This window comes from Thunnus maccoyii, chromosome 17 (assembly GCF_910596095.1).
Source record: "Thunnus maccoyii chromosome 17, fThuMac1.1, whole genome shotgun sequence".
In the NCBI taxonomy this organism is placed as follows: Eukaryota; Metazoa; Chordata; class Actinopteri; order Scombriformes; family Scombridae; genus Thunnus; species Thunnus maccoyii.
The window spans coordinates 3,355,718-3,381,095 of record NC_056549.1 but is presented as its reverse complement, the minus strand read 5'-3'; the positions used below and the strand labels follow the sequence as shown (position 1 = coordinate 3,381,095).

The 25,378-nt window shown below is 38.1% G+C and overlaps 1 protein-coding gene across 2 annotated transcripts in view; it reads left to right on the top strand.

Moving 5' to 3' along the window:
- The window catches only part of clvs2 (clavesin 2), a 39,742-nt gene extending 16,181 nt beyond the window's left edge, over positions 1-23,561 (top strand). Inside the window, exons 3-5 of one of the 2 annotated variants that reach the window (XM_042390877.1) lie at positions 19,331-19,441; positions 19,857-20,089; positions 23,419-23,561. In XM_042390877.1, coding sequence (XP_042246811.1) covers positions 19,331-19,441; positions 19,857-20,089; positions 23,419-23,512 — 438 coding nt within the window. In that variant the 3' untranslated portion in view covers positions 23,513-23,561. Of the gene's footprint in view, positions 1-19,330; positions 19,442-19,856; positions 20,343-23,418 lie in introns of those variants that run through there. The other variant, XM_042390875.1, reaches the window with a different exon arrangement.
- Positions 23,562-25,378: the final 1,817 nt, after the last annotated feature.

Here is a 25,378-nt window from a genome sequence, read left to right as displayed (position 1 = left end):
ATGTACACATAACACTGTGTAGTTTTAGTCTTTTTGTGCTTTTGATTTTACATGTTTGTTTTTTTACCAGTTTTTGACCCTCTCATTTTTCATTTATGAGCTTCCTCAATAATTTTGGATAATCACATACTTTATTTATGCTTTCATGTTGAGCTAGGACTAACTTTTTTTTTTCATTATCTAGTACTCGGCCCATTATAATTTCCCACAGTCGAAGGTATTCAAGTTGTTTATCAGACCATCAGTTTAGAATCCTGATTGCACATTGTCGTACAACTGTACAGCTCCTAAAACAGTTCATTTATCATTACACACACACACACATACATCCATATGTGCACCTGCCCATACAGATAAAATTATAATAAAGCAATAAATTAAAAAAGGAGCTACTGTTGTACATTGTACCAAATCCTTTTGCACCTTATAAAAATATTAATGCACACTATATATACAGATATTTGCAGATGTTATTGCACATTTCTTCATTGTATGGAAACATTATTCCAGTTGTTAGTCCTGTGGTGTGGACTCCCCTGTGGTAGGGGAGTTCAGTTCAGTGGTGGTTTTGGGGATAAAAGCTGTTTTCGAGCCTGGAAGTGCGAGTCTTTAAGACCCTGTAGCTCCTTCCATGTGGCAGCAGAGAGAAGAGATGATGATAGGGGTGAGTTGCATCCTTCAGGACGCTGCTGGCTCTGCAGAGGCAGCGTGATCTGAAGGTGTCTTGCAGAGAGGGCGGGGGGGGGGGGGGTCCAGTTATTTTCTGAGCTGTGTTTATGACTCTCTGGAGAACTCTCCTGTCTGCTGCTGAACAGTTATCAATGCAATACTGTGCACTGTCTGTAGAGCCGTGGTAGAAGGACACGAGCAGCTTCACAGACAGGTTGGTTTTCCTAAGTGTCTTTAGAAAGTAGAGGTGCTGTTGAGCCTTTTTGACCAGAACAGTGGAGTTGATTGTCCATGTGACGTCCTCTGTGATGTGGGTTCCTAGAAACTTGAAGCTGGAAACCCTCTCCACTTCTTCTTCTTCTTAATCTTTAGAGGAGAGAGGTCCTCGCTGTGTCTCCTAATGAGTTCTCTGTTTTTTTTAATGTTTAGTGATTAATTGTTTTCTATACATCATCCTGCCAGTTTGCAGACTTCGTCTCTGTAGTCTGTCTCGTCCTCCGTTTGAGATCAGTCCCACCACTGTTGTGTCATCTGGAGAGGTGGGGACCGAGTATGACTGTCTGCGAGCAGTTGGATCGGAAGTCCTTGATCCACATGCACAGGGAGTTACTGAGACCTAGGTCGAGCAGTTTGGTGACCAACTTGCTGAGGACAGCAGTGTTGAATGCAGAGCTGTACTCTATAAAAAGCATCCTCACACATGTCCCTTTCTGCTCAAGGTGGGTCAGTGCAGTGTGGAGAGCAGTGGTGATGGCCTCCTCTGTGGATCTGTTTGCTGTGTATGCTGGTCCAGTTCAGGGTGGATTTGATGTGATTTAGAACCAATCTTCAAAGCACTTTGCTGTGATGAGTGTGAGTGCCACTGGTCTATAGTCAATCAGACAGCTGGTGTTTGGGTGCTGGGATGATTATGGCTGATTTCAGACAGGCAGGTACAGGAGCCTGGAGCAGGTTGAAGATGTTTGGAAACACCTACACAAGCTGATGGGCCAGAACTCGTAACTCTTAACATTCACAGTGCTGAGAGTTCGCTTTACCTCCTGTGTCTGTATGGTAAGTATGTGATTGGTAGTAGGTGGTGGAGGTGTGGCGACATTGTCCTTTTGTCTTAAAGCAAAGAAGTAGTTAAGTTCCTCTGTCAGTGAGGTGCTGTCGCCTGTAGGTGGGTTGGTGATGTGCTGGATGTCCTGCCACATACGTGTTGGATCCCTGCAGGTGTTCCTGTCTTTTTTCCTGTATGCGGTTTCAGCACATCTGATGCCTTTCCTCAGGTTGTGTCCTGCAGCGCTGCACTGTTCTCAAAGAGCAAAGAAAAGCTTCAAATTCTCACATCTGAGAAGCTGAAAATACGCATCACATCTGAGAAATAACTGAAAATGATTGACTGAAATAGTTGATAATCGATTTTCTGTCTGCTAAACAATTTCAGCACTATGTTTAGTAAACTAACAATTATTTGATTCATTTAAAATCAACAACAATTTTCATGTGTCTGGTGATTTTATATATTTTTCTTATTGTCAACAAATCTCATGTGCAGAGACAAACCAACAATGAATGAATCTACTTATGAAGATTAATAAAAGTAGTAACCGAACCACATTCCTGCACATGCTCAGTGGCCTCTGCTTTACACAGAACTACTCTCCAGAGACTCAAAACTGTTATTAGTCTTTGTGGCCATTTCTCAACAAACCACAGTGACCGTAATCTTCATAATGAAGTAACATGTCACCCAGCGCAGCGGTGTGATTCATTGACGTGTTTTTAATAGTTTCTAGACAACAACGGAGGTCTACGGTGCAGAGGAATCAGATATATCAGGCTTTAGATACACACATAATACTTGTAAGTAGATCAATTCATTTCATTCATTCATCATTTATAAAACAAATCTTTCATACGTCAACTGGTTCCAGCTTCTTAAATGTCAGGATTTGCTGCTTTTCTCTGTTTTGTATTATTTTACATTTAGTATCCTTTGATTTTGAGCTGCTGGTCAGACAAAATAAGCAGTTTTAAGATGCTAATTTAAGCTCTGGGAAATTGTGAGCATTATCGGACTAATCAGATCAGATCAATTATGAATTAATCATTAGTTGCAGGCCTGGTGAAATCAATTAATTGTAGTGTATTTACTATTAACTTGTTCATTAATCCTTCTTGGTTTTAAACCTAATGTAAAAAAAAAAAGACATTTTCTAAATTAGCTTTAATTCATGACTCCTTTGCCTTTCAATTTGCCTTTCAAATGCTTCTTCTATCGAGCGTGAATATTTGCTGATATTTAGACCACATTAACATATACAGTACAGTACAGTGCAGCCCCAGTCAGTGAGCTCTCTGTGGATTTACTCTGCATTAGCATTATTATGTAACACACAGACCCCTCCAGAATTACTGGGACTCCTGAGAAAATTGTGCCAACACTGGCTGCGGAAAAATACATGAAAATAAATATTGAGCTTACCGTATCTCACTCAAAACATCTCAAATCTATTTTTATTTTTTATCTTTAGAGGAAATCGCTAATCACTAGTAAAAGGAAGCAGTCTAACTCGGAACATTAATCTAAATCTACTGAATTATAATCCCCCTTCTTCTCCACATCATCATGTATAATAAATGATGAATAGTTTCTAAGCACCCTATAATTTGGCTTCTTTTTTTCCCCAACGCAAGCAGTATAATTACAACAGCAAATGCATTATATGCTGTATTGGGAATCAGTTAACAGGAAATGGATTTAAATTAACTGAAAGTTGTTTATTAATTTTTATTTCATTAGATATAATCGAAATTCATAACAGATAACCTGTCGTTAACCAGTTTCTCCCAGTTTACCTGCTGATAATAATGAACTTATTATGCTCTAACATACTTTAAGTGTCAATAGTCTTTCAGTGGAGTCTGAAAACAGGAAATGGAGCTGGTTTGTTGTGCATAAGCAGGCTGTTTACCACATTTGTCTTAACAAACAACACAGTATTTATTTAAACTGTTTCATTTCTGCCTGTTATCTGTAACTGCAGCTGGGAGAAGACAGCAGCTGTCTGACCAAACATTCGCCCACTTCAATAGATGAAGCTACACAGCGAAGGTTTGACTGATAAGAGCTTTTCATGCCTGACGCCAGTTGGCTTTAAAAGAAGCTACCGGTAGATATCTTCTGCCAATATTCAAGATCATAATTCTTTTTGAATTTGATGATGCCAGTGTGTTTGTTTGTTGAGACTGTCCTCGCTGGAAAACAGCAGCAGTGTTGTTTGTTCAGGCAGTTAAACTTTTTCCTGACAAGTGTGGTAATCGGACTAAACGCTGAAGTTGCGTCACGTTTGATTTTGACACCAGGAACATCTGTTTGCATCCCAACCCTGCCTCCTAGAAATGGTCTTCATATATTTATGAATTGTTTTCCTAATTACATTGTGGCAGCAAACGTTATCACTTCAGATGCAGAGGTTTTTTTTAAAGGAAGTATTAAAAGAAATCAGAGAACTGAGGTTTGCAGCCTGAGTCCAGGTTCAGGCTACAGCAGCGCTTTAGTCAAGGTTAGTAAAAGATTGTTGTTTTGGTTAAATATTAATGAAAACATTGTGTCTTGTGCTTCAGGTCACTGTGGACCTTTTTCTGTATTAAACCAAGAACATGACCTTAACCAACTGCTGCTAATTTGTTTTGGTGGAAAATTAATTAACATTTTTTACTTTGCGACTCGTCTGGTACGTTGATTAACAACATTTCCTCATTATGTTACTGGAATATATAATCTGGCCTTGTGTTAAAGTCTGTTACCTTCCTGTAGCATCAAACACCACGATTGGGGTTAGGTTATGATTATGATTAGATGTAGCAGAGATAAGTGGTTGGGGTTACATATGAGTGCAGGTTAAAGTAAAAGGAAACACGTGAAACAGATTTAAACGCAGCACATTTCCTGCAAAACGTATTCGCTGATGCAAACTTACTAATTTCTAGAAGACAAGGTTGTTTCTTTTAACTGTGATCTTTCCCTAAACTTAACCAAACACAGAGAACAGATCATAAAAGCCTTTTATGAATCTATGAATTTCTATCAAATGTAACAGATTGTTAGAAACCAACAAACACCGCCATCCTGCCAATAACAGTGTCAGCAGATGCTCATATGTGTTTGTTTTGGAGACAATGACTAAGAACATGTTTTGAATATATTTTAGACACCAAAACGTTTAACAGAAACCTATGATGGTTTAATACTTATACGTTTAATCAGTGATATATTTATGTTGGCCATGTTGGAGGATGTACAACCTCCTTTAAAAAAAAAACAAAAAAACTTATCATGGACACTTCAGACCAACTTTAGGGACTTATGTTATGAATTTTGAGGGCAGCCAAACTCGAGCTTATGAGGAATTGGCGGTATATAACAACTGAACACAGAAATGAAGCTGTACAGATGATTTACAACTTTGGGTGTAAATACAAAAGCAGAGTACAGATTTCTGGCACAACTTCATCTACTTCCACGGTGCATGGAGAGAAGAAAGGGAGTCTGAAGGGATAAAACTCAAGTAATACTTGAAGAATAAAGAACAACTTTATTATGACCAACGTGTTTACTGGAGTTTTAACCTTCATAAAGACAAAAACAAGACATATAAACAGATACAGATAATATATTTGCGTTACAACCCCAAATATCCAGACACTTTACCAAAATAAGCAGCGTACATTTTTCCTGCTTCAGGAATTTTGACGCAGTGATGAACTGGCATGAACTGTCACTGCACATTTGTCCCTCCATTTCTCTCTCTCTCTCTCTCTCTCTCTCCCTCTGTTTGTTTGGCAAGGAGACAAGATCTGCTGAGCTTGAGCCCACAATCTGGACGCTCAGGTCAGCTGCATCAAACAGACACACCCAGAACAAACACACAGAGGCAGACGAGGGGCAGCAACCTCTGAATGCTAAGACTTCCTGTAATAAAGGAAAAAACGCAGATTGCTTGTTCCCTCATAGAAATTTGTCAAGTAATTTTTTTTACATATCCTGCTAATTGAAAATCAGAAAAACACTCAACATAATCAAGCCCTGGAGTCGCAGACATGACTGTTCAGTTTACCGGGAGGTTTATTGACTTGACAGTTTGACTCTTCATTAAGAGAAAAGCACACTACATGCAGCTGAAATAACATATATGAGTTCATATATGATCTCTAGGTTGGAGATTTACTTAATTTCTCTGCTTCCTTCGCCCTCAGAGCTCCTGAGTGGAGTTGGCAGTATTTTAAGAACCTGCAGAGGCTTCGGTTTAATTGGTGTGACCTTCCCTCTCGCTGTGAGTCTCTAGCAGGAATAAAACCGTTAAGTTACTTTTGAACCATCGTTGCTTATCAAACACCTGAGAAAGGATTTTACTGTATCTCTCTGCATGTGTGTGTGCTGCTTCCTGATGTAGAAGGAAAGAGAATTACAGCCGATAGCTCAGGTGTGACCAACAAGATAACACAGTAATTACTAAGACATTTAATTTAATGAATTAACTTAATGATAATACAAGAAATTCTGCCATAAATAATTAATTTTATATACCTAAGTTTATGTACTGCTACACCGTTTCCTTCTAATATTTTCTGTTTCTATATGTGTGTTTCTATCCACCTGTTTTCTGCATATTTTCAATTTGAGCATTAAAAAACCTGAGTGGAAAAATACGTGAAACTATCTGAAAAACATTTGTATGATTGATGGAGGTGGAAAAGTTGGTGTATCAATAAAAAGTATTGGAAGCATGGGAGTTAAACATGAAGAGTGTGGAGCAACGAGGAGACTGTAACGTTCCTCAGATTAATACATGAAACAAACAGAAATGTCATACTTCCATTGCGTTTTCCACATGGTTTTCCATCGTTTGAACTTTGACTGACATTCTTTGAATCATGTCATCTTGTTGTCTCATTCTTCCGTGACGGTTTAATGGCCCTGATTGGAGAATTAGCGCCACCAACTGTTTATTCTTCATTCTTTTGGATGGTAACTAGCCTTCCTGGAGTCGACACAACATTAGCAACAAGTAAAACAGGAAAAAGTAAAACAAGGTAAATATAACGATCAGAAAATAAGTGAAATAATTGTAGACAAGACAGGAAGCAAGAATAAAAGAATCCAAACCCGCAGTAACTAACAGTAACATGTACTGTATGTAAGATACATCACATTTAGTTTTAGTGACTGTAGTGAAAAAAGAAAAATCTGCTGTTCATGAGTCATCTTGATGAATCAGTTGTTTTTTGTTGTTGGGGTTGTTTTCTGAAGCAGCAACAACCAACTGAACTTACAAGCTCATAAAAGTAGTAAAATGTTTCATTCATCAGAGCAACTGTTTTTCCTTTGACAACAGATTTTGCGGTTAGAAGTGCAACAACGCTCGGAGATCAGTGCAGCAGCAGCTTCTCTTTGTTTTCTGTCACATAAGATTCACTGTTGATTTCCCCTTTTTTCAGTTCAGCATTAGCTCCAGTCAGACATCTTCCCATACTAAAGGTGGATTTTGTAAAGAACAAGCCAGCAGCAAAACAATGTCATCACTCCAGGCTGCACTTAACGTCCTGAAAAAGGAAGCACTCGAATGGATGTCGTCCCTTTTTTTTTTCAAACTCACTTTTTTACCCCTTTTACTGGAAGACACGTTTACTCATCCTGCTGTGGATGAGAAGTGACAGGAGCAGAGCAGAATAGAGAGAGCTCATCAACCTGATGTGCTCTACGAAGACCGAACAAGCATGAAGGAGAGAGAAGATGTATGACCGCAGCACAGACACATATAGAGTGGTAGACGACACATGTCAGATGCTGTAACATCAGCTGCTTACACCGACTCACGCTCCCCAAACCAAAATGTTGGATGTTACAGTGTTTATTTTCTTCTAAAAAATGGATTTGTTTTAGTTTTTAAGTCTTCTTTTGAAGAAAAAAAAAACACATCGAACTACTTTTAATGAATAAATCATGGACAGCTGCATAATATGATGAGTTATTTTGACATGTTTTACACAAAATTATACGTAATCTAATGCTCACTTGGTTGATGTGTAGTTGGATTAAACTGTGTAACACTTTCAGCATGAAATTTATTCAAAAGGAGGAGCACTAAGAAAACTTCTCTTACAGGAGCTGAATATGAAATTATATAACTCTTTTTCTACTTGAGTGAATATCCATGACCGAAATGTTTTTTAAAGCTCCATTAATTGATATTATCCATATCAAATGTCTGATGTCTGGGAAACCGTGAAAGGGGTCAATCACAGTGATGAACTCACAGAGAATTATTCTCTGCAGCTCTACTCATCTCTTTAATAAGTTCTCCAAGTTAAACGACAGTATAACGATATCTGGTTTTCTGATCTGACGCCCGTATCGACACTCTGCCCTTCAAAAATGATCCAAATCACTGTTGAAATATGAATACGGTAGGTTTCATGGTGAGACAGCACTATGGTTAAGGTTTGGTTTGGTTAAAGCACAAGAGAACTTTGTTAGGTTTAGGGAAAAATCATGGTTTGGGTTAAAATGATCAGGTCGGGGTAACAGTCGTCATCAGGGGACAATCAAGGTCAATTTTAAAAAAAGATAAAAAACAATGGTGACTTGTGGTTGGACACAGAAAGCAAACAGCAGATGCTCTTACATTAAAGTCATGTGGTTTTGTTGACCCTATTACCTCTAAAGAACAACTGATTCTGTCATTTTCTTGGGAAGACAGTCTGCATTTTAGCCTCTTTTAACTCATTGTTTCAGTTTTAAGACACATTTACTGGTTTTGGTTCAGTTTTGCACTTCAGATTGTGGGCTGAAGCTCAGTTTCAAGCCACAGCAGACAGAAGTTATCAACAAACAAGCTCTGATAAACTCACACTGCAAGACATTTGGAGCTTTTTCAAAGTTAAGTTCCCCTGCTGCCTTAAAAATGTGAGTTAAATGAACTTAAGTTGTATCGTGACTAAGATAAGTTAACTCAGCTAATGATAAGTTCAAGAAACTTAAGGTATTTAATTGATTCAACACCTGTTGAGTCACACTTTCTTAGTTTGGAGAGTTGCTGACAGACAAAACTAATGACTCATGAAGAAGTGGAACGTCTAACAGCTAACAAGCGATACTTAGACATGAATGACTTTTACCGATGATTGATAACGCTGCTCTGTGTCTGCTAGGCAGCTGTTTTCTAACATTTCACCCAGAACAACTTTATAAGGCAGTGCTGCTGTTGTCAGCTTGTTTGGAGTCATTTTGCCCCCAAGTGGCCAAAAAATAGATCGATAAAGCTTTAAAAAAAAATTGTGTGTTTTTGAATTTTTAACAGAAAAAAATTGGAATCAAAGTTACTAAAAATAAAGATTTTTTTTAAAGGTTTCATCTTTGTTTGAGATGAACTTGATGCTCTTCTGGCCAGCAGAGCGACCAGATAGAAATGAGCTTGTTAGACAACTTTGGGCAGATGGACTGACTTCATCAGACTGGGAGGATGATGCAGGTTTACTGTGGGATGATGTGGATCCGGTTTCCATCCATCACAGAACCAATTTGATAAAGTAAATAATAAATGAGCAGCTTGTGTCTGTCAGGTTGTAACTCTGTTTGACCTGATGTTACAGCCTCGGCAGGTTCAGCCGTAAAACCCACTTCACACAGCACACCCGTCCCATCGTCCTCTTCTTCATGTTGTCCCGTGAAATGAGGTTTCTTCCTCCCTCCTGCTGCTGTACTTTTACCTGAGATGGATTCTATTATCTAATGGATTTGTTCTTTATGTTGCAAGACGATCTATTTACAGCCCAGTCTACGTTTATGTGGTTGTACTGTATGAATCACTGGATGGCTGTTTTGTCTTTGCCAACATCAGTTTATGTGTGTAAATCAGGTGAGGGTTTTTTTTTTTTGGCATGAGCATCAGATGCTGACTCACCTCCCTCTAATGACTGAAATCTGAGCTCAGGTCCACTGACAGATTCAATTATGGTTTGTAGAGCCTGTGTGATACTGGACTTTGGAGACCGATACAAGCATCAATATTTGAAGTGTGAAGGATCCGATAACAACGTATGTGCTGATGTTCATTTTTGTTTGTTCTTTTATGTTAATAATCCCTTACATTTAATCATTAAACCTGCATTAACTGATTTTTTGGCCACTTGCGGACGGTAGAAACAAGAAACACAACTCAGATACATCATCAGCTTTTAAGCTGATATGTTGAACTTGTTAGCAAACAGTTGCTTATTTCCACATCCAGCAGTTACGGAGCAACATTATCATTCATGTGGAGTCGTGTTTCTGTCCACCTGGTGAATGTAAGTCCAATATTCACTCTCTTTTAGCTCTGTTTTTGCTCTCTACCAACTCCTGAGGGAAATATTTGGCTCTTTAGCTGTTAAATGCTCCACTATGTTCACCAGCTAGTCTACAGCTAACTGTGTCTGTTTGCCGTTTGGTGCTGAGCAGGTAGTGTACAGTGAGTTTTTAGAGCTTTTTCTCTGAAAACAGCTGCCTGCTGCAGCCCAAAACGACGCTATGAGAGCACTGAGAGTGAACCAGAACAGTAAAGTTACAGCCAGACGGATAAACAATGAGCTGAAACTCACTATAAAGCTCCTTAAAGCCGAGAGGAGCTGCAGAGTTGCTGATAATTCTCTGTAGGTTCATCACTACGAGCCTCAGCCAACACATTACACACTGACAGCTCATTAAAGAAGTGTGAACAAGACATGTACTGAGCAAGGTTGTTGAAAAATAACCTGGTGGATAAATTGCATAATTGAAAAACTGCTTCTAAATGACCTCAAACAAATGTTACAGAAATAAAATTGCAAATTTTAAAGGCAGCTTCATCACATATAAAGTCAATGAATTTGTTTTGTTTTCTGCCTGAACACACTGTTGGGTATTTCTGTAGCTTACTGCAATTTCTTGTTTCTTACTGGCCAGCATACACATTATGCCAGTAACAAGATATCTGTGATAAACTAATTATTGGCCGACAATATCATCCAGCCAGTCCCATGGTTAATGTTTAGTACGACAATGGAGATGTTTCTGTCAGTTGGTACATTTAAAACAAGTTGTTTCTCTCTTCACAAAACTACAACACTTTCATGCACAAAATGATGATCTAAAGACGAAATACTGGCGTCAGATCTGCAAAACAAACAAAATCTGTTCCTCATAGGGCTCAATATGTTGGAAAAAAAACAATCACAACTCATTTTTATTCATTTCAATTAAACGACAAAATACATCGTCTGTAATTGTCTTCTATAACGACACATATAAGCATTTTCTGATTTGATGCCTCTATCAGCAGGACGCCTGTCTCTGCTCTCCAAAACTGTTAAACTGTTGGGAAAATAAATCTATCTTCTGATCTTACACTGATATTGTTGAGGTTTGTTAGGTTCAGGCATGACTTGTTTAAGTTTAGGGAAACATTGTGGTTTGAGTTAAATGACAGCAGTCGTGGCTAAAAGAAACCCACATTGAACAGGAAACAAGAATCAGTCTCCTGTGTGGGAAGCTAATGTTTTGCTTCCTCCTCTGCTCCCAACGGACAGAAGTCATAATTCCTACAGCCACTGAAGGTCTCTGTCACCTGAACAAAACAACTGATTCTGTCATTTATCTCGGGGAAGATAGTCAGGTCCATTCCTCAAAATCACAAATATTTCTCAGAGGGCTTTAAAATCCTTCAACATACAACAACGTGTATCCTCAGAAGTGGCTGCTGGATTGTTGTTTGTATTGACACCACTTAGACTAACAAGACTCTCCCAATCAGTTTGTATTCTGTTTTTGCACATTCGAGAGTTTGCTGGCCTGCTGGGCCACAATCCAACCGTGATTATATCCAATCAGAGCTTCCTGCCGACTGTGCAGCTCTCAGCAGTCCACAAACAAGTATGGTGCTTTATGACAATGAAGCAGTGGTTAATATTTCAAAAGACTCTCTTCAGCGCCCATATCAACAGTTTAATTAGACATTTAGGATGTTAAGAGCGATTTAATCGTTTGTATCCAGAATAAAGAAAACAGTGACTTAGTTATAGTATCTACAAGGAGAAAGCTCTGCAGCTCTCTTCCTTCATAGCGAGATGTTTACTCAGTCAGGTAGAAAATACTAAATTGGGAAACATTTTGTAGTCTGTCATGCACTCTGTAGATGACCTAATATGTAAAGGTGAATAAATTACAGAGCAATACCTGCTGCTTATCATATTCTGGTTCTGAAAGGTTTTTCACTAAAGCTGTTAAATATTCACCTGCACTGACACTTAGTACATAAAACCTTTACAGTCCTTTCAGTCATAGTGTTGCTCTCTGAAGGGTTTCTGTAAAAGCTGCAGGGTTTGAATTACAGGTAACGGTTTGCTTTTGCCTCAAGAAGAAAGTCACACAAACCAAAGAATTATTTAATGCAACATGCGGAGAAGGACTTATGATAAATAACCACAAAAATGTGTCAAAAACACTGTGATCTACTTTCTTCTTACAGTAAATCCTTTCACTCAGGATCAGGTGTTAGTTTGCATATTGCCGAATAGTCTTTTGTTAGCAGTTTGTCCCTAATGCAGCTTTTCTTTTAACATACACATATGTACTATATATATATATTTGATATTGTTCATTAGCACAGAAAATTCTGCATTTAAAGAAAGTTTACTCGAGTTTCATGTCAGTTTAATTCAAAGAGATTTTAAAGTTTTTAAAAACACAGTTGTAGTTTTAAAACATATTTGTCCTCTGCAGCGGTGCTGATCCTGATTCCATTAGTACTGGAATCAAAATGACAAAGATGCTGGGAGCAAAGCAGCATGTGATGTTTGTTAAAGGACACATTCAGTCTCTTTAAGGAGGACTCACTGTTTGAATAGTCCGAGAGCAGCTTTTAGTGGAAAGACGTTTCAGCATAGCTGCGCCCGCAGACGATTGGCTGACTCTTATCTGTTCTTTGCTTCAGCCATCGAGGGGATGTCGACACGTCACATGTAATTACTGCTGAGTGTCTTTGAACAGACACACAGTGTTTAACCCACAGTGTTGGTGGCAGCCTGTGTCCTGTGTGTCCCCTCTGGATCTTTTTTTATAACAGCAGAACAAACAGAAACATGCAAGAATTTACACAGATGTTGCATTCAAATCACGTCACGGGACAGAAGGTGGTGATGGAAAGATCGTCATGGATACGACTAAACGGCTTTCACACCATCAGACAGCTCAAGATGGCGATGTCAGTGTTACAATTAACACGTTTAATTTACACACTATGTTGATTTAAAATGTTTTTTCCCCCCCCAGATTAGCAATAAATTATGGTTTATTTAACAATTTTCAATGAAAAATACATGTTTTTTTTAAGAGATTATAGTAGCCAAGGTCCTATTGCAATATGAGAAGAGAAAATGCCTCTGGGTATAGAAAGTGAAGAGAAAAATAGGTAGAAATCACAACTGAGCTGCTGACAATACTAAGTAATAATCTGTGTGTAATGCTCACTGAATATGAGCTCCACATAATTTCCCTGTAGTGTTTATTTTGTGCCTGGCATGATGATATAAAGCATTTCAGCTGAATATAATTTTCAGGTGTTTTTTTAAAAACACAGACTGTAGAAAAACATGGATGCCGCACACAGTTAGCCTGAAGTTGGATTCATCTCATCACTATGCAAACATAGAAAAAATTAATTGAGCAATGAGTAGTAGCCTGTGTGGAGCAGGAGGAGAGAGCAGCCAAACATACATTCCTTTTTTTTTTTTTTTTACCATTAAAGGGGACGTATCATGCACATTTCCAGGTCTATATTTGTATTCTGGGGCTCCACTGGAATATCTTTACATAATTTACAGTTTTTAAAACTCCTTATTTATCTTCTACTGGTCCTTTATGCAGCCTCTCAGTTCAGCTTCTGTCTGAAACAGGCCGTTTTAGGTCCTGTCTCTTTAAGGCCCCGCCTCCTGATGAGCCCACTCTGTTCTGATTGGCTCTGGAGGCTATGTTAACAAATTATAGTAGCAGGATTTCACTTCTTTTTCTCGTTAACAAGCGAGTGGACAATGTGAACAACCTTAGCAACAAAGACTAGACAGCTGACGGCTGTTTGTTAGCATGCACCAACAATCTGATGTCACAAAGCGTTAAGAGTGGGTTGAAGTTCTGATTTTTGTCTTACAGGCAGCATTTTACATACATTCACCTCATGTTTTGAAACTTTGACCATGTTTAATATAGACATTCAACATCATATCATTATAAAATTAATCACAAAAAGCTTGATCTGTCCCCTTTAAGTTAACCTTTTTAGAAAATCGCCACGAAGACAAAAAGTAGAGAATAATAAGGCCCAAACTGTCTGTGGGGGAAAAGTGCTCTGACTTTGTTTTCCATGACTAGTTTGGGTTTTTCCCCTTTATTTTGGTTTATTATCTTAAGAAGATTAATTATGAGTGATTAGAGTAATTATTGTAGAAGAAAAAAAGACCATCACCAACAAGATTGGCAGCCTCTGATCTCCATTTTACATGTTGTGGCTGCGGGTCAGATTTAGTTAGTTTAAGCAGGAGGTGGGCGCTGTTTTTCTACAGCAAACCAAGCTTTGAAGGGAAATCATTCATAATGTGTTTATCTTCTTTAGTGAAGCCACAGGCACTCAGCGAGGGGGAAGAGAGAAATGAAGCAGCAGGATTTATGGGGAACGTAGTGTTAATGATGACTCTGATTGTGTTTCTAAATGAGACTCCATGTGTTTCCATGTGTCGTCTCGTTGTTGTTTGACGGACTTTTCTCGATCTTCTGTCACTTTTAATTCTCTTCAACCTTCGCTGTAACTGAACATACTCAGCGGTGACCTGGAGTGAGACTCCAAAAATAAATCCCACAGTGGCTCATTTGTTTAGGATCGACATTTCCCCCCCCAGAAACCAAACATCAAAGCAAACGTTTAAGAGGTTTTGAGTGGCGAGTTTCTGCAGTTGGAAGTTTATATTTACTGAAAATTTGAGCTGTTTACTTGCGAAACTCTACTTATTTTCAACCTGTGAGAATAAGTATCAAAAACCATCATCTGCCTATTAAACTATTAGGTTTTGTGCCAAATTATTAAATTGTCTAATCTAATATATTTGTTTCTGTTTCAGTTTGGTTTATGTTTTAATGATTTTCAAAACCTTTCTTGTTCACATATTGAATCATTTTCCTGATGCTTCTGCAGTTTGAGTGTCCTGGCCAGAAACAGTGAGTTACAATCAAATAAGACAAGACAAAATATACTACAAAATTGAATTTAATATGTTTATAAAATCATGAATACATTTTGTAATGCAATCAGATAAAAACAAACTAAGTATGACCTTGAAAAGAGGTACCTAAGAGGAGGAAAAGAGGACCTAAGAGCTGTCTAAAACCCTGAAAATACATAAAATAAAATAATAATACAAATCTCATATAATAACTCAGCTGCCACAAGGAAACAATAGTTTAAATGCACAAACAGAGACCAAATTTTACATTTTTAGATCTAATGGCAACAGGTTTCAGGCAGAGAGAAGACTATACTGTATACAAGAGCTCGTGGGAGTTCTGTTAGTTGTCTTATTTTGTTTGTTTTCCTTGAGGTGTTTGTATCGTTTTACACCTTCAGGTGTGAACAGTAAGATGATGAAAATGATTCTGGAGAAAATACAAAACAAGCCAATATTAGTTTGACTTTAACAGACTAGATAAGCTTGTTTAACATCCATTTGATCGTGACATTATTTATCAATTAATTGTTTAAAACCTTTATTAATTTCTTTCATGTTTGAATAACTGATTTCTTACTTAACAACATTTAAATACATCAGACAAACTGTAGGTTTTGTGAGGAGTTCAGAAATTTTATTCAAAATAAGCATAATGTGATGGTAAACATGGTTTTATAGTCTTGTAGGAGGACTTATAATATAAATCAGCTTGAATATCTGAATTTATTGAGCCTAAACCTGAAAGTATTTATGCCTCTCATATTTCAAACCTAATATCCTTAAGATCTACATCCATATTTGATAATTACACACCTCATGAATTATGTCTAAAGCATTCAGCGCCAGCGTAAGATGTTCTGTGCTTTTTATGTAGCGAGATGGAAAGTAAAGACCTGCAATCGACTTTCACCATTTTATCAACCGTAACCATGATCTTTCTCTTTTCTCCTAAATATGATTCTAATATAATCATAACTATAGTTTATTCGCCATAATCATGTGCAGAAATTGCAGAAAGCAACAGTTTTAAAAATGTTTTTATTGCATGTTAAAAAAACGTTGGCATTCAAAGTATTTCTGGAGTTTTGTGGCAGAAAGATGTAGTAAAATATGTTGCATCTTCAGTCCTCTCATCACTCGTCTTACCTGCACTCCTCATCTATAGTTTGTAATAAGAAAACAAAAAAAACTTCATGGAAATATCATTTTAATGTCTGCTCCTGCTCTGCTTACATCTTCCACTCCCTCTTGGACCTTCTGTACTTTGTATTATTCTCACTTCCTCCACCTCTATGAACACTTTCTCCTCATATCTGTCTCTTTCCGCTCTCTCTCTCTCTCTCTCTCCATCTCAGACGCCACTGGGGGAAAGCAGATCAATCCTTAAGCTTCTGTTTCTTCCTCTTTTCCTCCTCCGGTCCCTCCAGTACAGCCGAGGCTCTGGGCTGTAGTTCATATTCCATTTTCAGTGTTTCATGTATAATGCAGCAGGTCCCTTCATCACAGTGAAGATGTCTGTCAGAGCAGAGGTTCAGAGTCCAGAGGGATGTGACAGCAGGGGGGGTGGGGGGGTAGCCTGACCGCCATTTGACCAAAATAAATCTTTTTATTTTGGGAACCAGCTGATAGTCAGTATTCTGTGACAGTATTCGTTATTTATAGAATTCTTTTTAAACAATCATGCCAAAAACTTTTACGTTTCACATACAATTTTACCTTTGCCACTGTGGTAAAGTGTAGTTGTACATATTTAGAGGTCAAAATAAAAACAGAAAACTGTGAAAATAATTTTAAATATACTCCTTTCAAAACATCTGAGTATTTTTCAGTGAAAATCAACTAAAAACAGAAACAATGATCCTTAATTGTAAAAGATTTTCAGTGATTGCAGCAACAGAGGAAATGTCAAGGAGTCATAACAACAGAGAGGGTTCCAGTCCTCTGGGAACAACAAATATTAACAATCAGATTTAAAAAATAAAAATATGGGGTATAACCATGATACGATACGATACGATACGATACGATACGATGCGATTTATTTATGGCTTACAGGGAAATAACATGTTAAGGTCAAAGCACTTATTTCCATCACTGTCCCCAAATGTTACCTACATCACCACAAATTAAATTTTAGAAATAAACTCCCATTTCCCTCCTCACTCTCTATAATGTGAAGATTTTCTGAGCTGTGCTCAGTGAAGAGAACCTTATCATACTTCTTCTTACAGCAAGAATCATTTTGGGGTGTGTGAGGGCATAATATTAGGATATTAGGGAAATCATCTTAAATATGCCCCTTTTCCAAAATCTGGTTATGTTTTGGCGGAAAAAAAACCAATAAGAATTGTTTATTTATTATGTACAAGTGAGGATTTTGGACTGATGGAAGCAGGAAAGGTCAGAGAGTTCGTACCATCAGTTTCATTCTTTGGGATCCATGAATTTACACAACTAATGTCATGTCAAATCAGTCAAGTGGTTTTTAAAGCTGAACATTTGACTGGAGGATGGCGCGTAAAGAACAACCCTAAAGTTTTATTAAGACTATAATTTGTCCTCTGTGGAGCATCGAGTTTACAGTCTGTCCATTAGAATGCGATATTTCTTAGACACAAGTGGAAATTTTGATTTAATGTTTAGGGGGATTTATTGTCTGAGGACAAAGTCTATTCACAGCAAATGTCATTGAAATACAGACATTATAGTTTTCAAGAAAGCTTGTCATGGATAAGTGTTGGTCAGAGGTGAATTTTGGCCAGACAGTAGGTCAGAGGAATCACCCTCTACATGAATACCCATACTAAATTTCATGTCAAATGTAATGGCCACTAGTTGTTTAGACACAGTATTTTGCTCTGGATTAAAGCAAGCAGAGCAGAAGCAGTGGTTCAGCCTTGATGACTCATGTGGGTCAGACCCGGTCCGACCTCAGAGACACTCACTGTCTCCGTCTCTCCAAAGCACCACTAACGGTTTTTACACAACTGTCTACCCCGAGCCATTTTCATCAGCCAGCTCTGTTATGTCAGAATATAATCTCACCATACTGCTGGACTACAGCCAGAATATGACTCACTCACACACACATTCACACACACACACACACACTGTGGACTGTAATAATCATAATTGCGTTCAGCGTTCTAGGAAACACCGTGTCAGGCCCAGACTCCACATCCCAACCTGTATGAACGAGGACTCATTTCCCTCAGGCGTTGTGCTGCGGTGACTCCAGAATAGACCAGACCATTTCCTATTGACTATGAAATTAGAGGCCATTTACAAAACTAATCTAATGAAAAGGGACAGGAAACTCACAGAGGTAATTTTTCATTTGCTGGAACTCCAAGAGGACTGAACAAAATCCTCCTGATTGAGGTTGGCTCTTTGTTATCTGTGATAAAACACAGAGAGTTTTTATTCATCGATTTCATTAGCCATACTGATTGCTCTTGTCATTAAGTCCGTGTACCCTCCCGTTTGAAAAAAAATGCTCTATATACATTAGGAGATAATAAATTTGCAACTGCTTTTTAACACACTGAGCTTAATGACAATACTACAGTGGCCCCTACGGACAAAAAACACAAAAGCAAAAGCATGAACATTAAGAAAATGCTCTGAATCAAAATATGCTACAAATAGGAAAACTCAAATATTAAGAGAAATGCAACAAATAATAAAACACTGTTTATTAAGTCTTTTTGTACCATTTGTACTTTTGTATGTGTTTTGCCATTTGCAGCTGTTTCATGTTTTGGAGCACATTTCTCTTACTGTTTGTGCTTTTTCTATGTATTTCTATGTTTGTTGCATTCTGCTTAGAGTGGCTCTAAAAAATCTCACTGTACACTACCTGCTCAGCACCGAATGGCAAACAGACACAGTTAGCTGTAGACTAGCTGGTGAACATAGTGGAGCATTTAGCAGCTAAAGAGCCAGATATTTCCCTCAGGAGTTGGTGGAGACCAAAAACAGAGCTAAAAGAGAGTGAATATTGGACTTACATTCACCAGGTGGACAGAAACATGACTCCAAATGAATGATAATGTTGCTCCGTAACTGCTGGATGTGGAAATAAGCAACTGTTTGCTAACAAGTTGAGCATATCAATTTTAAAGCTTATGATATCTTAATGTTGTGCTGACAGCTTGTTTCCGCTGCCTCAAAGTGGCCAAAAAATCAGTTAATGCAGGTACTAGATTTTTTTTTACAGTAACAAGAAGGGAAAATACAGCAAGTATCACATCTTCATGGATTAAACAACCACCGTTATATACAAAAAGGAATAAAAGACGCTATTAAACAAGACAATAATCAGGGTGGTTCTATCCCTGTTTGCTTGTATTTACATGAATTGTTTTGTTTCTGTTTCCAACAGGACAGTTTTCCTGCCAGATTTGGAGGAATCCACTTTGTGAACCAGCCGTGGTACATACACGCTCTGTACACCGTCATCCGGCCCTTCCTCAAAGACAAGACCAGGAAGAGGGTAAGCCCAGAAGATCCTATACTAAACATGAATCCAGCTGTTTCAAAAGCAGGAAAAAACGTTTTTAAATTGACATTTAAATTAAATTTTAAAAAGTATTGTAGTCTACTGATTGTTGAATTGAACTGCACTGGACATGAGCATCTACTATTATTAGTTTTATATTAAATGATAAAGTAATTTGGCTAGATTCCTTACTCAAAATGTCATGACTCATATAAAGAAATGTGTGCTTTACATTAACTGAGCTACCGTTACCTAAAACCCAGTACCGGGTGTTTGTCAGTCTATTTCCATGTATTTTATGTCTATACTTTACCTGTCTTTATGCACCAATAGAAAATAAATAATCTGAAGAAGAAAATGTCAAACCAAAGTCAAGGTCAAACTAACCTGTGTTTGTATCCTTGTGCAGATCTTCATGCACGGTAACAACCTGAACAGCCTCCACCAGCTGATCCACCCTGAGATCTTGCCGTCAGAGCTCGGTGGGATGATGCCGCCGTACGATATGGGAACATGGGCGCGAACGCTGCTTGACCACGCCTACGACGAGGAGACCGACTACTGTCCGGAGTCCTACACCCTGTCAGTACAAGACCTGGAGAGAGACCTGGAGAAAAACCTATCCCCAAAAACCATGAAGAGGTGGGCTCATCACCTCCAACACCTCCACGTCTCGAGTGTTTTACTGTTGCTGTTTAACACAACAAAATACTCGTTTCCTCAGTTTTTTAATTTCTTTTCCTCAGTTTTTTAATTTCTTTTTTCATAAGTTAGGAAAACTGATAACTAACTGCACTGGACCAAGTTAGAGTTTTGTAGATTTTGAGAAAGGAAGCGGCTGTGGCTGGTTGTGCAAGATCACATGATCAAATTCAAATTGTTTCAAAATGGAGGAATGTTTTTGCTTGCAGGTAATCCTTCCCATGGTTTGGGTTAAAATGGTTAGGTTTAGGCACAAAAAACCACTTGGTTAAGGTTAGGGAAAGATCATGGTTTGGGTTAGGGTTAGGGTTAAAACAGTAAAATGTGGGAAAATACTCCTTTTAACAGCACTAAAATGCTCAACGTGACGGTAAAGAATTTTCGGTTATTGTCTACAAGAGGTCCGGTGTTATGTCAAAGTCTGTTCCCCCCTCGAATAATGTTCCCCACTTGTTAAAATTGTGTTCACATACCAGTATAACAAACTACTGTCGGCACAGAAAACCAGTCCGGACCAACAGCTTTTGGACTACTGGCATTGAATCCTGTTCCTGTCAATAGTCAGTAAATTATTGCACTGGTTCTATGTAGCCGATGCCTTTGAGAAAAAAGGAATTACTCACTCACTTTTTTCACCTAAAATATTATCACTTTCTGATAATATGTTTTTCTAAAATCTACTCAAGTGAACCAGACAGATTTTAACAACAGTAGCTTGTGGAAAATGTCTATATACCAAATTAGATCTGGATATCAGGCCTGTTTTTCTGCAAATATTTAGTAGTTACAAATGTGAAAAGGGGTTAAACTCAGGCTGTGTGGGCCAAAAGCTTCATCACCAGTAATCATCATCAGTAATCTCTATTCTGTAATTGTCTACAGCATGTAGAGTATTAGTGGATCAACAGAACATCAATATATTGTGGAACTAATTATGTTATCTTTGCATAATTAGTGTAAACTAATGAGACAATAGTACAGCTAATGTGTAGATTTTATCTCACTGTGATATTCTTGTCTTCTTCTCCCACCTCCCACCACCTGCCATCTTTGGCTCGACTGAAGAGGATGATGTTCGAGTTTGTTCTCCTAATTACATAGTTTATGATTATTTTTATTTCTTCAGTTGAAAAAGAACAAAATAATGTTAAGAATCATCAACAGCTGAAGCCCTGACGCAGTTAAAAGCTGGTTTTCATCAGGATTTCTTGTTGTTTCACAAAGGAGGACAAAGGAGCAGAAAAAAGCCTAATAATACAAAAAATATATATTAAAAAAAATCATAAATGAATAGCTGCATACAAAATGAAACAGTTAAATTATATACTTGATAAAAACATTACAGAATGCTAAATAACTAAATGATAAATAAATTCATAAGAAACATAACTAATTGATAGAAAAAACTGTAATAAAACCAAAATAAATCAATTACTGGCTGAACTGGTTCAATTTTAGGGTGCATGGACACAAAACTTTTACACCAGCATTTGTCCCTGGGAGGAACTGTATGTTCAAGTACCATAAAGTGTTCTTTGGCACCTTGTAACTGTGAGTATGTTTGACATTTTGTGGCGTATCATTCCCCCCATAGGCTACCATGCAGTATGATTCACTGTGACAGTAAATCATCTGACCAAACACATTTAGAAGAAGTCCGACAGTAGACTGAGAGTCTCTGCACGGTAACAAAGTCCTGCCAATGACCAATCAATCATCTGACAATGATTCCAAACATGCCTGATTATTTCATTGCATGTTGTTTCAAACACAAAGCAGTTTTATTAACTATTATTCGCAGCCCATCTTCAAAAGTACAGGTCAAAAATTCAGCCGACAAAAACAACCTATAGTTATAGACGCCATCTAGTGGCCATAATTATGACCTGGAGAAGTAACGCAGTTCAGATGACATTAACATAAGGTGACAAAGTTCCATAATCGGAGGAGGCGGGTTGGATAGATAGATAGATAGATAGATAGATAGATAGATAGATAGATAGATAGAAACATAGATAGATACATACATACATACATACATACATACATACATACATACATAGATGGCAGAAAGTGGACTTAGCTGCAGGAGACCGCTGTTCACGTCCTCATTCCAACCCAAGCGGGTAGCTCCAGGTCTGAAAAGTGAAGCCAATGCAGAAGTGCCTTAAACCTGCATTCTTTCTAATGGCCATCAGGGGGCGACACCACTGGCTGCAAAAAGAAGTCTGAGTGTATGGAAGTCTATGAGAAAATGATCCTACTTCTCATTTGATTTATTACCCCAGTAAACACTTGAGTTTATGAGTTTATGATTTCGATCGCTATTTTCAAGTCTTCTTCAATGCATCATGATTATCAGTGTGTAAATTATGGTCCCATTTAGAGTAAAATAGACGATAAAGCAGCGTATGCTTTAGGGCGAGGTTAAGTTGTGATTGACAAGTCGCTACCACAGCGACAACTTTCATTACGTAACGTAACTATGGCGTAACCAGATTCACATAGTATAGGTGTAGCTGCTGCTATTTCACAGTGTGTTTTCAGTTCATGAAAGTTAATCATAACATTTTTGTCACCTAAAAAAAGTCTTGTTAAGTGTTTGGTTGTGATAAAAAACCCTCTAAGGGGTCGGATGTTCAGTTTTTCCGGTGAGTACATTTTGTTTTAACAGTTTCAAGCCCGTTTTTCACTAGTAAAAATTAGCATGAGTATTATCACTGTTAACCATAGATTGTAAATGCACGTTGCTAACCAAACTAGCAGATAGCGCTATGATCAGCTCCACCCTCTCGTCCAAATTTGGTCATTTCTGGCTCCAAAAATCAAATATGGCGATGGTCTATTTTTCACATAGGGGCAGCTTTTTAAAAAACATAATTGTCGTGGTGTTTACTGTTGCCATGACGACTAAGGTTGCCTAACTTTAAGGAAGTAGTAACTTTAACCCACACCACGTTTCAAGTGATCATTTTAACCCAAACCATGATCTTTCCTTAAACCTAAAAAAACAGTTCAAAATAGACCAGAGGATGATTAGACCTGACTCAAAATTTGATGGACCCAAACAGACCCAAACACTCTCCGCCTCGCCTCAAAAAACACATTTTTCTCCTGTGATGACTGTGATGCACTTCATGATACCAGAGCAGATAGCGAGTCCATTTGGATCCATTCTGTTATTTAGACACATAAACACACAGATCCAGCCTGTCTCTCATCCAAGGTCAGGTCTAATGCTGCACATGTTGTGTTCTGTATCCCTGCAGGTCTCAGTCGGTGGTGGAGCCAGGCGTCCTGAAACGACCAGATAAAGTGAAGAGTGAGGAGGACAACATGCAGCCGCTGCTCTCACTGGACTAAACAACACACACACACGCACACACAGCTCCAAACCATACTTAAACCAATATCTACACACACACACACACACACACACACACAAATACACTGACTTACCTGTGCACATACTGTACGCAACACGCGCGCCCTGAAAAACACCTTCCTCCAGAAAATGCTGCTGCTGCTGCTGTTGGATTTTCGTTTCTATCGAACTCATGGAAATCAAAAAGAGCTGAGACGAAGCAGACAGACAAGGACGTTTCCTCAGACAGAACAACATCCTATGAGCTACTGATGGCGTTCCATATAATATTTATTTAGTTATTTGTCAAGTGCCAATTCCAAAAAAAACTGTAAATTAACGTCTTTAAACAATCCAGCCCGTCAGTGTGGAGCAGGGAAGGGACGGCTCAAGAGCAAACACGACAAGTGCAAAGAGAAAGAGTTGTGAAGGTGCCACATTTGTGTGAAAATAGTGTTTCTTTCAGTTGTATAGTATACGACTGAGGGGGTGGGGTGGGCGTGAAAAACTGGAAATCATCTCACTTTAATGGGAGCTCGAGGCCACGTCTCCTAAGCTCTGTTTTTCTTCTTCTTTGTACAGTAATTTAAAGAAGCACGGCTCAGGATTAGCAGAAGTGACGATAATGAGTTGGTTCAACTTCCTGGACCCAAACTGGCAGACAGGCAGGGAGTGGGTTTACTGGGAGTTGAGTTTTTCTGGGTGTTTAATGGGTTTTTGGCATTTTTCCTGCAAAAACAATGTCTGAACTATTGGTCTCGCTCTTGTTATCTCTTGGAAAAGCAAATCCCCCTTTACGGTGGCTCTATGAATCATCTGTTTTTTTCCCTTTTGGCCATTTTCTCTTTTTTTCTGACCCATATGATACAGAATGAAGTCCAATATTTCTTCCTCCATCAGAAAAATACAAAGCTGCAGGCTCTCTCTAAAGAATGAGTCACAACATCAAGTAATTTATTTCCTTCAGAATTCATCGCATGACCAAAAGATACAGATTATTTTGAGCATCTAATGAGTAGGAGTCAGGCAAATAACTGTTATTTCATAAAAGCAGAAACAAGTGGATCATTCTCTCATGTAGCACATTTGTTAGATTATCGGCAATAATAATCTTACTTCTGAAATTGTCAAACATTACCATAATTTCCTTCGACTAGGATGAATTTATGATGATGATAATGAGGTATTAAAGGGACGACACTGGTATTTCTTGCATGTTTTAGATTATTTTAAAAGTCACAGTCCTTCCAGGATGCCGTTTCTTTGTCTTAATGGAAATTAAAGATAGTAAATTAATCTTAGATCAAGGTTCACATACTAGCTTTTCAACTACATCTCTCACTTAACTTTTAGAATACTTTGACATTTTGGGAAATACGTTTTTTAAGCTTTCTTGCAGAGTTAAATGAGAAGATCGAAACCACTCTCACGTTTGTCCTTTCAAACCTCTAAAGTTCATCAGTTAACACTTTGTTTTGTTTAAGTTAACTTATCTCTGAGCAGTCCTGCACAGGCAGATTACAGATCAAACAAACGTGATACAGCACGTTAATTAGTGAGCTTTAAAGGCGCAGGTAGGTGGGATTTTTTGTTTGTTTGTTTTTTACCTTTGGACAGAGCTGGGCTGCTTCCAGGCTTTATGCTAATTTAAGCTAACAGTTTTCTGGTGGTAGCTTCATATTTATTGCTCAAACATGAGAGTAGCAAACTATCACTCTTCTCATCTAACTCTCTGCAAGCAAGTGAAAAAGTGCGTTTCCCAAAATGTCGTACTTTTGCTTTTTCGTCTTCAGGTTTTGATTCGCCAGCTAAATACTGTAGCTTGAGAAAGAAAGGCTGTTTGGCAGCAGACTGTCAGGTGTTGA